Source organism: Triticum urartu, chromosome 6A (assembly GCF_056163025.1).
Source record: "Triticum urartu cultivar PI428250 chromosome 6A, HENAU_Tu73, whole genome shotgun sequence".
NCBI classification, from domain to species: Eukaryota; Viridiplantae; Streptophyta; class Magnoliopsida; order Poales; family Poaceae; genus Triticum; species Triticum urartu.
Window position 1 is genome coordinate 492,411,451 of NC_141878.1, and position 15,502 is coordinate 492,426,952.

Here is a 15,502-nt window from a genome sequence, read left to right on the forward strand (position 1 = left end):
TTGTTCTATTTATATGAGAGACATGTTTTATGGTCATGCCCCGCTGTTCAATGGTTTATTCTTATTTAATCTCGAACGTGATGTTACACATATTCATAGTGTGAATTCCAAAAGATGTAAGGTTGATAATGATAGTCCCACATACTTGTGGCACTGCCTCCTTGGTCTCATTGGTGTCAAACGCATGAAGAAACTCCATGCAGATGGACTTTTGGAGTCTCTTGATTATGAATCATTTGACACGTGCGAACCATGCCTCATGGTATAAATGACCAAGACTCCATTCTCCGGAACCAATGGAGCGAGCAACCAACTTACTGGAAATCATACATACTGATGTGTGTGGTCCAATGAGCGTTGAGGCTCGCAGTGGTTATCGCTATGTTCTCACCCGCACGGATGACTTAAGTAGATATGGGTATGTCTACTTAATGAAACACAAGTCTGAGACCTTTGAAAAGTTCAAGGAATTTCAGAGTGAGGTTGAGAATCAACGTGACAGGAAAATCAAGTTCTTACGATCAAATCGTGGGGGAGAATATTTGAGTCACGAATTTGGCACACACTTAAGGAAATGTGGAATTGTTTCACAACTCATGCCGCCTGGAACACCTCAGCGTAATGGTGTGTCCGAACATCGTAATCGCACTCTATTGGATATGGTGCAATATATGATGTCTCTTATTGATCTACCGCTATCATTTTGGGGTTATGCTATAGAGACCGCCGCATTCACTTTAAATAGGGCTCTGTCGAAATCCGTTGAGACGACATCGTATGAATTGTGGTTTGGGAAGAAACCTAAGCTGTCGTTGTCGGATTTCGGCTTCCGGCAGACCCTTGAGGTTCGAACACTGGGTGCGCGCGGAGCTTTCATCTCCTACCTACCTACACCCCTCCGCCTTGCTAGGATCTGAACTAAAGAAAGAACAACACAAGAGACACAGGGTTTATACTGGTTCGGGCCACCGTTGTGGTGTAATACCCTACTCTAGTGTGTGGTGTGGTGGATTGCCTCTTGGGCTGATGATGATGAACAATACAAGGAAGAACAGCCTCGCGAGGGTCTGTTCTTGGCTGGGGCGATGAATTACTGGGAGGAGCTCAGTCACCCTTCTCTCTCTCTCTATCTGATCTAAACCCCTCTCTCAAGAGCCTCCTTCTCCAAACCTCTCAGCTCTCTGTCCGTGTCTCTTTTGCGGGTGGCTGGTCCTATTTATAGAGGCCCTGGTCCTCTTCCCAAATATCGAGCGGGAAGGGAGCCAACAATGGCGGGCTAATTTGAAGGGGGACAGCTAGTATCACCTATCCTGACAAAGGTAGTCTTCGCCTGCGCAAAGCTCTGGTGATGATGCCGTCTTGGGCTGCACGGTGACCTCCGTCTCGTAGTCACTCCTGGTCTTGGTCTCGTTGCACCGAAATGGAAACCTTTGCCTGATGCCTCGGTACTCTGCGGCTGCACTTGCCCCCTTTGCACCAGAGAGGAAAGGAGGACACTGCGCGGGCTGGCACCCGCCTGGCGCCCTCGGTCGTCATGGCTTGCGTCACGGGCACCTCGTGAGGTACCCCGCCTTGATCTCTCCGCCTCCTCGTGAGCCAGCCTGACGAGGCCGTGCCTGAGGAAGCTCCGCGTCGTCCGCCCCGCGAGGCTTGGCCCCTCGTGAGGGTCTTGGGTCCATGTTGGTGAAGATGGGCCGCGCTGGCCCCCCCCTTTGAGCCACGCGGCAGGCCGCAGGCAGGCAAGTCTGGGGACCCCCGTTCCCAGAACGCCGACAGTAGCCCCCGGGCCCAAGGTGCTCCCGGGCTTGGACGTGTAGGGAGGCGGAAGGGCAAGAGAGAAGCGCCGCGGGCCCTAATAGCCTGCGGCCGTGGGCGCCGCGTGGCGGTTGATGGGACATGGGCGTCTCCACTTCCCCATGGTGCCTCGGCAACTGCACGGATTGGACAAGTCCCTGCATGCAAAGCGGGTCATAATTACATGTGATCGTGGGGGCCGTTGGTTGGCCATCGCCAGCTATAAATATGGACCGGCGCGCGCCCTTCCAGTTCATCCCCCCTTGCTTCTCCTTTTTCTTCATGGCCCCGTCGAGGAGGTTCTCGGCCGCAGAGAAGGGGAAGGCTCGCCAGGTCGAGCCCGCCTCTCCCCCGCCCAAGCGCGGCCGAGGGCGCCCTCGCAAACATCCTGTGGCCACCACGGTGGCTCCCCGCTGCCGTGGAGGCGATCTTCAGCACAACGATGGGTGGATTGCTGTGGCCGGGGGGCACGCTCCGGCTGCGCGTCCCCCTAGGCCACGCTTTCGCGCTGCTGAAGTGCTGCCGGAGTTCGTCGTGTGGTCGGCGGAGCGGACTAGCACCCGGCTTCCACTTCCTCACTTCCTCCTTGGCGAGCTCCCGGCCGGCGCCCCGGGCGGCCTCTAGCTCCAGGCCGACGGCTGCTGCAGCCGGGCCTCATTGGTCTCACTGGAGGTCTCCATGGCCGGGAGCCTGTCTCTAGCCTGCGGTTGGCAGACGTTTGCCCGCGCACATGGCCTGAGCCATCGATGCACCATACACTTCAAGTTCGACGGCGATGCCACCCTCTACGTGAGGGTGTTTGGGGAAGACGGTCGCCGCACAGGGTGTTGCCCCGAGGGTGACGACCGCGGCTGGGAACCCAGCTCCGGCGATGATGGAGAGGGCAGCGCTCGCACGGCTGGCGGCGCTCAGGGTTCCTCAAGCTTCTCCTGTTCTTCTTCAGGCGGCGACTCTTCTAGCGGTGGCCGCGGTCAGCCCCCACGCCGTCGTATCTGCTTGGGAGGTGGTAACGTGTCCGCCCGCCATCGCGCCCTGGTGAAGCGCGAGAGGGAGTCCGCCTGAGCTCCGGAGGCAGCTCGGGCCTTCCCTGCGGGCCGGTGTGAGGCGAGCTGCACCAGATTTGTCCTTTCTTTTCCTTTTTCCTGCCTAACAAAGACAGTAGCGTGGAGCCCCGCGGGGGCGTGTTTGGGTTATTGCTGTTAATCATCGTTTTGCTTTCGTTATTGTACCTTCCGGCTACGTGCCCGCGCGTGGATAATTCCCGGCCCCGGCCGTGGGGGGCGACCGACCCAGGCGCTTTGTTTGTGTCGCGGTGCCCATGGGGCACGGACTGGAGGGGTGCTCCTGTGATGGGCCCAGGTCGTGAACCCTTTGAATGACTAGGATAGGAACACTCGCGAGGGCGCTCATCTGCCCCTCTCGCGAGGCCTTGCACAAGAGAAATCGAGGTAGGAGAGCGAAAAGTCGAAGAACCACAAGCCAAAGACGGCAACAACTTCAATAAAACTTCGAATGAGAAGGAACAAGCCAACTGCGGAAAGCAAATGAAAAGCCGCGTCCGGCACCTAATCTAGTCTTCGACGTCTTCTCACCAGCGCAGAGCTAAGTGCTGCCACTGGGCGTGGGAGGGAGCCCCAGGGCCTGAGGCCGGCGCTCCTGAGACTCCGGAGCGTGTACAACCCCAACTCATTATTACGTGAGAGTGTCACGGGCGGTGAGCTTCACAGGCGTTGGCATTCTTCACAGGCTCCGGGCCTTTTCCAAAACGCGATAGCTTCACAGGCATTCGCCTTCTTCACAGGCTCCGGGCCTTCTCCAAAACGCGATAGCTTCACAGGCATTCGCCTTCTTCACAGGCTCCGGGCCTTTTCCAAAACGCGATAGCTTCATAGGCATTCGCCTTCTTCACAGGCTCCGGGCCTTTTCCAAAACGCGATAGCTTCACAGGCATTCGCCTTCTTCACATGCTCCGGGCCTTTTCCAAAATGCAATAGCTTCATAGGCATTCGCCTTCTTCACAAGCTCTGGGCCTTTTCCAAAACGCGATAGCTTCACAGGCATTCGCCTTCTTCACAGGCTCTGGGCCTTTTTAGAGGTAGAACCTACGGAGGTGCTGGATGTTCCATGTGTTCTAGACTGGCACCCCCTCCTGAGTCTCCAAGCGCGCGGAGCCGGGCCTGGAAACATGAACAACTTTGAACGGGCCCTCCCACATGGGAGAGAGCTTGTGCAGCCCCTCCCTGGAGAGAACCCGCCTGAGCACGAGGTCTCCTACCTCGAGAGTTCTGGGGCGGATGTTGCGGCAGTGATATCGCCACAGTGCTTGTTGGTACCTCGCCGCTCGTAGCGCGGCTTCTCGGCGACGTTCCTCCCCCAGCACGAGGTCCATCCCCCGCATGGCGTCCTGCTGCGCCTCATCGAACGCCAGGACCCGCGCGGAGAGACACCTGACCTCGTGAGGGAGGATCGCTTCGGCTCCATAGATCAGGAAGAACGGGGTCTCTCCAGTCGGCTTGGTCGCAGTTGTGCGGATGGACCACAACACGGACTGAAGCTCGTCGTACCAACCTCTGCCGCAAGCCTCCAGCTTCTTCTTGAACGTCCTGGTCTTGAGGCCCCTCAGGACCTCCACGTTGGCTCGCTCGGCCTGGCCGTTGCTTCGGGGGTGCGCCACCGAAGCGTAACATATCTGCGTTCCAAGGTTAGAACAGTATGTTTTGAAGAGGTTACTGGTGAACTGCGAACCTTGTCCGTGATGATGCGATTCGGCACCCCGAACCGGCTCACGATGCCCTTGATGAACCTGACCGCGGAACCCGCGGGAATGGTGTGGACAGCCTCTACTTCAGCCCACTTGGTGAACTTGTCCACGGCGACGTAGAGGTAGCGGTAGCCCCCGGGCGCCCGAGGAAACAGGCCCAAGATGTCCAGCCCCCAGACTGCGAATGGCCATGAAAGGGGTATAGTCTGCAAGCCTCCTGCTGGCTGATGGATCTGCTTGGCGTGGAACTGGCAGGCCTCACAAGCTTTCACTAGTTCGACGGCGTCATTGAGCGCGGTGGGCCAATAAAACCCACTGCAGAACGCCTTACCGACGAGGGTCCGTGATGATGAATGATCTCCACAGTCTCCGCCATGTATATCTTCCAGCAGTTCCTTCCCTTGCTCCCTGGAGATGCAACACATGGATACATCGTTTGGCCACTTCCGGTAGAGCTCTCCATCCTTGATGCAGTATGCCGTGGCCTGGCGTGCCACTCGCTCCGCTTCCTCCTCCTTCTCCGGCAGGGCACCTTGCGTTAGGTAACTCCGGAGCTTCGTGATCCAACATCCCTCCCGAGGTTCCATCGTCAGGAGCAGGCGTGCTCCTGAGGTCGGGCCACAGGCCGGAGCCCCTGAGGCAGGTGGCTGGGGGAGCTCCTCCCGAGGCTGAGCTATGTTAGATAATGACGGCAGGGCTGAGGGCTTGAAGAGCCGCTCCTCGAAAACGCCAGGCTCCTGAGGTAACCGCCTGGACGCCCGTTTGGCGATGTCGTCGGCCTCCTGGTTGGTGCCACGGGGCACATGCTGCAACTCCAACCCCCAGAACTGCTTCTCCATCCTGCAGACCTCCGCTAGGTAGGCTTCCATGTGCTCATCCTTCGGCTCGTACACCTTATTGGAGAAATTGACAAGGAGCTGCGAGTCGCCCTTGATGGTGAGGCGTTTCACCCCCAGGGCAGCCGCGGCCTTCAAGCCCGCTATTAAACCTTCATACTCCGCTATGTTGTTGGAGACCTTTTCACCTTGCTGGAAGCAGAGCTGCATGGCGTAGTAGAGCTTGTCCTGAGTGGGCGATACAAGCACCGCCCCAGCCCCAGCGCCATGCCTGGAGAACGCCCCATCGAAGTACATGACCCAGCCTTCTGGCACCTCACTTCCCAGGGACAGGGACCGATCCTCGTCGGCCTTGAGGCCTGGCGCCTCCGTCCATTCTGCCACAAAATCCGCCAACATTGCTCCCTTGATGACTCTGGTCGTGCTGAATTCGAGCTGAAACGCTTGCAGTTCTATGTTCCACTCAGCGACCCTTCCAGCTGAATTAGGGCTCCTGAGCACTCTCTCCAGGGGGTATGACGAGACGACCTTGATGGGGTGACCCTGAAAATAGTGCCGCAGCTTGTGCGAGGCCACCAGTAGCGCGAGGAGGAGTTTCTGAGGCATGGGGTACCGTGCCCTTGCATCCCGCAACACCGTGCTGACGAAGTACACTGGGTGCTCAATGAGGTGGAGTGCGTCAGTGCTGGTGGCTCCCTTCGGAGACCATGGCGCCTCTTGAGGCAATGAGGCCTCCTGAGACTGGCCATCTGGGAGAGGGGCCTCTTCCGCCTCCGGTGCGCCTCTCTGCGGCGGCTGATCCTCCTCAGTCGCGGTGGCAGTTTCTGTGGGCCTTCCTTGTCCCGGGCTGCTGCCGCGGTTTTGATTCGGCGCTCCTCTCTGACTGCCACCAAGGCTGCGCTGGCGGAGTAGGGAGTGGTGGCGAGGTAAAGCACCAGGGGCTCTTGAGGGCGCGGAGCCACCATGACCGGTGGGCTGGTCGAGTATCTCTTGAGATCCTGGAACGCCTTGTCGACCTCTTCAGTCCACTCGAAGGGCCCCTTTTTCTTCATTAGCTTGAAGAAAGGTAGTGCTCGTTCCCCCAACTTGGAGATGAAGCGCCCTAGCGCGGTCACGCGCCTCGTGAGCTTCTGCATTTCTCTGAGGGTCTTTGGTGGGCTCATGTCTTCCACCGCCTTGAACTTCTCTGGGTTAGCCTCGATGCCTCAGTGGGACACGAGGAAACCCAAGAGCTTTTCCGAGGGGACTCCGAACACACACTTCTCTAGGTTGAGCCGTAGGTTCACTGCGTTGAGGCTAGCAAAGGTTTCCTCCAAGTCTTGTATCAAGGTCCTGGCCTCCCGAGACTTTACCACAATGTCATCGACGTAAGCCTCAACATTCTTCCCGAGCTGCGGGCCCAAGGTGATGTGCATCAGCCGCTGGAAGGTCGCCCCTGCGTTACGCAGCCCAAATGGCATGCATGTGTAGCAGTACACTCCACACGGGGTTAGGAAGGCTGTCTTCTCGACGTCTTCTACCGCCATCTTGATCTGGTGATACCCAGAGAATGCATCGAAGAAGCATAACAGGTCGCATTCCGCAGTGGAATCGACGATCTGGTCGATGCGGGGGAGCGGGAACGGATCTTGCGGGCATGCTTTGTTGAGGTTGGTGAAGTCGACACACATGCGCTCCTTCCCTCCCTTCTTTGGCACAACAACAGGGTTGGCCAACCAATCCGGGTATCCGACCTCGCGAATGACCCCAGCGGCTTCTAATTTGCGGGTCTCTTAGACGATGAAGGCCTGCTTTTCTGTGGACTGCCGCCTGGCCTTCTGCTTCACAGGGCGCACGTTGGGGCACACGTTGAGGTGATGCTCGATTACACCCCTAGGGATCCCTGCCAACTGGTCAGGCTCCCAAGCGTATACCTTCTTGTTTGCGCGTAGGAACCCGACCAGGGCCTTCTCCTGCTCGGGTTCGAGGTGGGTGCCTATGGTGAAAGTGGCGTTGGTGGACCCGTCCTCATCGACGGGTATCTGCTTGGTTTCTGCCTTGTCTTGGGTGAACAACTGTTTCTTCTTAGCGGGCGCAGCCCCCTTGGGCCCGGGGGTCTCCAAGTCGGCGGGCTGTGCTGACGCCGCCGTCTTGAAGGCGATCTTGAGCACCCGCAGTGCGTCCCCGGTGTCCCCGTGCACAGTGAGGACACTGCTGCTCCTGGGCATATTCATGAGGTTGTACGCCGGGTGCGTCGCGGCCATGAACTGGGCCAGCGCTGGGTAGCCGAGGATGGCGTTGTAGGGGAGGCCGATGGGGGCGATCTCGAAGTCGACCAGCTCCGTGCGGAAGTTTTCGTAGGTGCCGAAGGTTACTGGGAGCCGGATCTGTCCCAAGGAGCTGGACGACCCGCCCCCAACGCCTGAGAAGGGCCGGCTGGGTTGCAGCCGTTCCAGGGGTATGTAGAGGAGGTTGAAGGCCTCGACCAAGAGCACGCTAAAGCCCGCGCCGCCATCAACGAGGGTCCTAGTGACGGCCACCTGGCAGATGGTGGGGGTGCACAGCATGGGGAGCGCACCCGAGCAGGCCGAGTTGGAGGGATGGTCCTCCGAGCTGAAGGTCAGGCCGATCTCGGGCGCCGCCCTGTCCAGGGGAGCCCCCTGCCGCGTGGAAGCGGCGCTGACCCGGCGGATGAACGGCTTGATGTGGTGACTTGTAGGTGGCGCCTGCGAGCCGCCCAAGAGGGCCGCGACAATGTTGCGGGGCTCCATGGGCGCGCGGAGCGCGCGGGACGAAGAACTAGCTGGGGTGAGCGAGGGAGTTGCGGTGCGGCCGTCTTGCCGCACGGACAGATGCCGGGACGATGCTTGCTGCTCGTCCCCCGCCGGGCCGGTGGCGGCGTTGACGGCAGGTGACGGGGAACGGCGAGGACGCCCGCCGACAGGGGCCGTCTGGGCGACGCGGGAAGCGAGCGCGACCCGGCGCTTGGCGCGGGCCCGACAAGCGTCAGACATGGGCGTGATGGTCGGAGGAGAACGGGGTGGTGGAAGACGAATCCCGGCGCACCCCTACCAGCTCTCTGTCCGTGTCTCTTTTGCGGGTGGCTAGTCCTATTTATAGAGGCCCTGGTCCTCTTCCCAAATATCGAGCGGGAAGGGAGCCAACAATGGCGGGCTAATTTGAAGGGGGACAGCTAGTATCAGCTATCCTGACAAAGGTAGTCTTCGCCTGCGCAAAGCTCTGGTGGTGACGCCATCTTGGGCTCCACGGTGACCTCCGTCTCGTAGTCACTCCTGGTCTTGGTCTCGTTGCACCGAAATGGCAACCTTTGCCTGATGCCTCGGTACTCTGCGGCTGCGCTTGCCCCCTTTGCACCAGAGAGGAAAGGAGGACAATGCGCGGGCTGGCACCCGCCTGGCGCCCTCGGTCGTCATGGCTTGCGTCACAGGCACCTCGTGAGGTACCCCGCATTGATCTCTCCGCCTCCTCGTGAGCCAGCCTGATGAGGCCGTGCCTGAGGAAGCTCCGCGTCGTCCGCCCCGCGAGGCTTGGCCCCTCGCGAGGGTCTTGGGTTCGTGTTGGTGAAGATGGGCCGTGCCGGGCCCCCTCTTTGAGCCACGCCACAGGCAGGCAAGTCTGGAGACCCCCGTTCCCAGAACACCGACAGTCGTTTCTAAAAGTTTGGGTATGCGATGCTTATGTCAAGAAACTTCAACCTGAAAAGCTCGAACCCAAATCGGAAAAATGCGTCTTGATAGGATACCCTAAGGAAACTATTGGGTATACCTTCTACCTCAGATCCGAAGGCAAGATCTTTGTTGCCCAGAATGGATCCTTTCTAGAGAAAGAGTTTCTCTCGAAAGAAGTAAGTGGGAGGAAAGTAGAACTTGATGAAGTATTGCCTCTTGAAACGAAGAATAGAGCAGCTCAAGAAAATGTTTCTGTGGTGCCTGCACCGACTAGAGAGGAAGTTAATGATGATGATCATGAAACTTCAGATCAAGTTGCTACTGAACAACGTAGTTCCACAAGGACACGTTCCGCACCAGAGTGGTACGGCAACCCTGTCCTGGAAATCATGTTGTTAGACAATGGTGAACCTTCGAACTATGAAGAAGCGATGGCGGGCCCAGATTCCGACAAATGGCTTGAAGCCATGAAATCCGAGATAGGATCCATGTATGAAAATGAAGTATGGACATTGACTGACTTTCCCGATGATCGGCGAACCATAGAAAATAAATGGATCTTTAAGAAGAAGACAGACGCGGATGGTAATGTAACCATCTATAAGGCTCGGCTTGTCGCTAAGGGTTATCGATAAGTTCAAGGGGTTGACTACGATGAGACCTTCTCACCCGTAGCGAAGCTGAAGTTTGTCTGAATCATGTTAGCAATTACCGCATTCTATGATTATGAGATATGGTAAATGGACGTCAAAACAGCATTCCTTAATGGTTTCCTTAAGGAAGAATTGCATAGGATGCAGCCGGAAGGTTTTGTCGATCCTAAGAATGCTGACAAGGTATGCAGGCTCCAATGCTCGATCTATGGGCTAGTGCAAGCATCTCGGAGTTGGAACATTCGTTTTTATGAGATGATCAAAGCGTTTGGGTTTACATAGATTTATGGAGAAGTCTGTGTTTACAAGAAAGTGAGTGGGAGCTCTGTAGCATTTCTCATATTATATGTGGATGACATACTATTGATGGGAAATGATATAGAACTCTTGGAAAGCATAAAGGCCTACTTGAATAAGTGTTTTTCAATGAAGGACCTTGGAGAAGCTGCTTATATATTAGGCATCAAGATCTATAGATATAGATCGAGACACCTCATTGGTCTTTCACAAAGCACGTACCTTGACAAAATATTGAAGAAGTTCAATATGGATCAGTCCAAGAAGGGGTTCTTGCCTGTATTGCAAGGTGTGAGTTTGAGCATGGCTCAGTGCCCGACCACGGCAGAAGATAGAGAAAAGATGAGTGTCATCCCCTATGCCTCGGCCATAGGGTCTATTATGTATGCCATGCTATGTACCAGACCTGATGTAAACCTTGTCGTAAGTTTGGTAGGAAGGTACCAAAGTAATCCCGGTATGGAACACTGGACAACGGTCAAGAATATCCTGAAGTACCTGAAAAGGACTGAGGATATGTTTCTCGTTTATGGAGGTGACGAAGAGCTCGTCATAAAGGGTTACGTCGATGCTAGCTTCGACACAGATCTGGATGACCAAGTCACAAACCGGATACGTGTATATTTTGAATGGTGGGGCAGTCAGCTGGTGCAGTTGCAAGCAAAGCATCGTGGCAGGATCTACATGTGAAGCGGAGTACATGGCAGCCTCGGAGGCAGCACATGAAGCAATCTGGATGAAGGAGTTCATTATGGACCTAGGAGTTATTCCCAATGCGTCGGGCCCGATGACTCTCTTCTGTGACAACACTGGAGCTATTGCCATTGCCAAGGAGCCCAGGTTTCACAAGAAGACTAGGCATATCAAGCGTCGCTTCAACTCCATTCGTGAAAATGTTCAAGATGGAGACATAGAGATTTGTAAAGTGCATACGGACCTGAATGTAGCAGATCTGTTGACTAAACCTCTTCCACATGCAAAGCATGATCAACACCAGAACTCTATGGGTGTTCGATTCATCACAATGTAACTAGGTTATTGACTCTAGTGCAAGTGGGAGACTGTTGGAAATATGCCCTAGATGTAATAATAAAATGGTTATTATTATATTTCCTTGTTCATGATAATTGTCTATTGTTCATCCTATAATTGTGTTATCCGGAAATCGTAATACATGTGTGAATACATAGACCACAACATGTCCCTAGTGAGCCTCTAGTTGACTAGCTCGTTGATCAATAGATGGTTACAGTTTCCTAACCATGGACATAGGATGTCATTGATAACGGGATCACATCATTAGGATAATGATGTGATGGACAAGACCCAATCCTAAGCATAGCACAAGATCGTGTAGTTCATCTGCTAAAGCTTTTCTAATGTCAAGTATCTTTTCGTTAGACCATGAGATTGTGCAACTCCCGGGTACCGTAAGGGTACTTTGGGTGTGCCAAACGTCACAACGTAACTGGGTGGCTACAAAGGTACACAATGGGTATCCCCGAAAGTATCTGTTGGGCTGGCACGAATCGAGACTGGGATTTGTCACTCTGTATGATGGAGAGGTATCTCTGGGCCCACTCGGTAATACATCATCATAATGAGCTCAATGTTACTAAGTGGTTGGTCACAGGATGATGTGTTACGGAATGAGTAAAGAGACTTGCCATAACAAGATTGAACAAGGTATCGGTATACCGACGATCGAATCTCGGGCAAGTGCTATACCGGTAGACAAAGGGAATCGTATACGGGATTGATTGAATCCTTGACATAGTGGTTCATCCGATGAGATCATTGTGGAACATGTGGGAGCCAACATGGGTATCCAAATCCTACTATTGGTTATTGGCCGGAGAGATGTCTCGGTCATGTATGCATAGTTCCCGAACCCGTAGGGTCTACACACTTAAGGTTCGGTGACGCTAGAGTTGTAATGGGAATTGTATGTGGTTACCGAAAGTTGTTCGGAGTCCCGGATGAGATCGCGGACGTCACGAGGAATTCCGGAATGGTCCGGAGGTGAAGATTTATATATGGGAAGTCCAGTTACAGTCAACAGAAAGGTTTCGGGGTTTATCAGTATTGTACCGGGACCACCGAAGGAGTTCCGGGGGTCCACCGGGAGGGTCCACCTGCCCCGAAGGACCTAATGGGCTGTAGTTGGGTGGGAACCAGCCCCTTAGTGGGCTGGTGCGCCCCCCAAGGGCCCAAGGCGCCGGGTTAGAAACCCTAGGGGGCCGCTGCCCCCCGGGGGGCGGGCGCCCCCCTAGTTGGAAACCCTAAGGGGGCCGATGCCCCAGGGGCCGCCGCCCCCTCTAGATGGATCTAGGGGGCCGGCCCCCTCTCCCCTTCCCCCTATGAATAGTGGGGGGGGGGTGGGAGGGCAACCGCACCCCTTCTCCTGGCGCAGCCCTCCCCCTTCCTACACCTTCTCCTCCTCCGTAGCGCTTAGCGAAGCTCTGCCGAAGAACCACGAGCTCCACCGCCACCATGCTGTCATGCTGTCGGAGCTCTCCCTCAATTTCTCCTTCCCCCTTGCTGGATCAATAAGGAGGAGACGTCCCCGAGCTATACATGTGTTGAACGCGGAGGCGCTGTCGTTCGGCGCTTAGATCGGAATCAACCGCGATCTGAATCGCTACGAGTACGACTCCTTTATCCGCGTTCTTGTAATGCTTCCGCATCGCGATCTTCAAAGGTATGAAGATGCACTCCCCTCTCATTGCTAGTAAACTCCATAGATTGATCTTGGTGATGCGTAGAATTTTTTTAATTTCTGCAACGATTCCCAACATTAGGTATATGGCTCTTGTTAGGCTCCTCTGAAGATTCTTCACTACATCTCATCATCTTGACACTATCAACTGGATTAGGTGCCGGCTTACCAACAAACTTGGCTAGAACCACTGTTTGGCTCTCTGTAATTTTAGCGCGGTGTGCATCCTCTTGTTTAGTGGGAAGTGTTGGTGCTAAAACCAACAGATCTCGGGTAGGGGTCCCATGCTGGTGATTTGAGTAAGATGGTAACATGAGAAAGTAGGAACATGGTGTTTTACCCAGGTTCGGGCCCTCTTGAGTAGATAAACCCTACATCTTGCTCTCGTTTATATTGATTGTGAGGGGGTACAAAGTGCATTATGATCTACCTCGAGATCGTATGAATGAGTTCTAGCCTCCTAAACTTGTAATCGTCCCTCTACGGACTAAACCCCTCGGCTTATATAGGAACCGAGGGTATCTATGATTTACATGGATGGTTTGTAATCTAGGGATAAACATGCCAATCGTTTAAACACGCCTTGAAGTGTATGCTAAGTCTTCAGAGATCTTTATCTTTATGACGGTGAGGTCCATGCCATATGGGGCCCATTCATTGGTCACCAGTGAGTCCTCGGCCTGGCCCATGGATTATGGACTAACGTGGTATGCACCCCCTAGTCCAGGACACAGTCAATAGCCCCCGAACTAGTATTCAAGCTGAGGATATCGAGCATATTCTTTGGAATAGCTTCACAATCTTAAGTCTTCAGTTTCGTAGACGAGTTCCATTTTCCACATCGGCTTTTTATTCCAAGGACATGCAAGTGATTTTCAGCAAGGTAATCTCTGCAAGCACTGAACTTGTCGGCAACGAGTAGTTTGATAGCAAGGTAATTTGTAAGGAGCAAGTAACAGTAACTGTAAATAAAGTGCAGTAAGGTAGCCCAATACCTTTGTGTCAAAGGAAATGCCAAAACGGACTCTTATAATAAGCAAAGCGTTCTTGAGGGTACATGGGAATTTCATCTAGTCACTTTCATCATGTTGGTTTGATTCATGTTCGCTACTTTGATAATTTTATATGTGGGTGGACCGGTGCTTAGGTGTTGTTCTTACTTGAACAAACCTCCTACTTAACAATAAAGCAGCTCATGAACAAAGGGTAAAGCCAGTTCTAATAGATGCAAAGAACGATACACGCCACAGGGGCGGACCCACGTGGCTTGTGGATGATGCAGCCCGAGGGCGCCGCAACCTGAACAAACCAAAAAATGTCACCTAGCACCATTGCCGCAGAAGTGTTGCGGTAGTTGAAGACGCGTGCTGCAGAAGTCGCTCCTCATGAGCCCCTAGGTCCTGAACCTCGCGGGGCTCTGGGGCCTGGGGTCTCACGAGGATCCATCGCCATCTCCGTCAGGATCACCTGGTGTCTGGCCTCATGAGCCACCAGGATGCCCCGCATGTGGCGCTGGTGCATTACAGCCCTGTTCAGCAAAATGAAAGGCATGTGAACGCAGTTGTGAGGGGGCCCCTCTCACCAGCCAATGTGGGATGGCCAGAAGAGCTCCTGAGATGCAGCCCTATTGAGCCATGGGATGTTGACGCAGGCGCGCAACTCGCTGTCCTCGCCGGGGCAGGGAGCTACGTCGGGAGGTGCGGGGTGACGTTCGCCTTGCATAGCTCTTGCCGCCTGGCGCCTCATGCCCTGCGCTCTCCTCGTGGAAGCGCGCGTTGAAGCACGCCTCCACATGGTGCCCGAACGCCTCCCTCATGAAGCTGGCCAGGTCAGAGGCCCTCCAGAGGAGAGCCCCTGAGTCCAGCCTGAGAGGGGTGCCCGGTGCACCTTCCTATGCGAGAGGGGAAGGCGCCCTGTCCGTGGGTGCAGGTCCTGAGGCAGGGCCACCAGACACTCCACCCTCCTGAGGTCCTTGGCGGAGCAGCTGCTTCTTCTTCTTGGGGACAACCTAGGGAGGGTGGGCAGTGCCCTCATCATTTGGGTCCTCAACAGCCACAGCCTAGTAGGCGCGCTCGAGAGAGCACACTGTGTCCTTCGCATCACAGATGACCATGATGATGCTGCAGCTCCCTGGCATCTTGACGATGTTGTAGCCATGATGAGTCGCGGCCATGAACTTCGCCAGGGCCGGATACCCAAGGATGGCGTTGTACAGGAAGCGAATGTGAGCAATGTTGAAGTCGATAAGCTCAGTGCGGTAGTTGTCGCGCTTGCCGAAGGTGACAGGGAGGCATATCTGCCTTATCGGGGTGGTGGAGCCATCGGCCACTCCTGAGAAGGGCTTGGTATGCTGAAGCCAATCATAGGGCACCTGGAGTCGTCGAACATCTTGACGGAAAGAACATTGAGCCCCGCGCCACCATCGATAAGTGTCTTGGTGACGAGGACGTTGCTGATGGTAGGCGAGTAGAGCATCGGGAGGGTGATAACCCACAAGTATAGGGGATCGCAACAGTTTTCGATAAGTAAGAGTGTCGAAACCAATGAGGAGCTAAAGGTAGAACAAATATTCCCTCAAGTTCTATCGACCACCGATACAACTCTACGCACGCTTGACGTTCGCTTTACCTAGAACAAGTATGAAACTAGAAGTACTTTGTAGGTGTTGTTGGATAGGTTTGCAAGATAATAAAGAGTATGTAAATAAAAAGTAGGGGCTGTTTAGATAATGAAACAATAAAGTAAATATAGCGAGTGTGGAAAAGTGGTGGTAG

General features: G+C 54.7%; 1 protein-coding gene across 1 annotated transcript; it reads right to left on the bottom strand.

Moving 5' to 3' along the window:
* Positions 1–14,787: 14,787 nt before the first annotated feature.
* On the bottom strand, positions 14,788–15,203 carry LOC147965853 (uncharacterized). Its single transcript, XM_087530636.1, has 2 exons — positions 15,132–15,203; positions 14,788–15,078 (listed from the first exon to the last, which is right to left on the bottom strand). The coding sequence occupies exons 1-2, from the start codon at positions 15,201–15,203 to the stop codon at positions 14,788–14,790; spliced, it is 363 nt and encodes a 120-aa protein (XP_087386762.1).
* Positions 15,204–15,502: the final 299 nt, after the last annotated feature.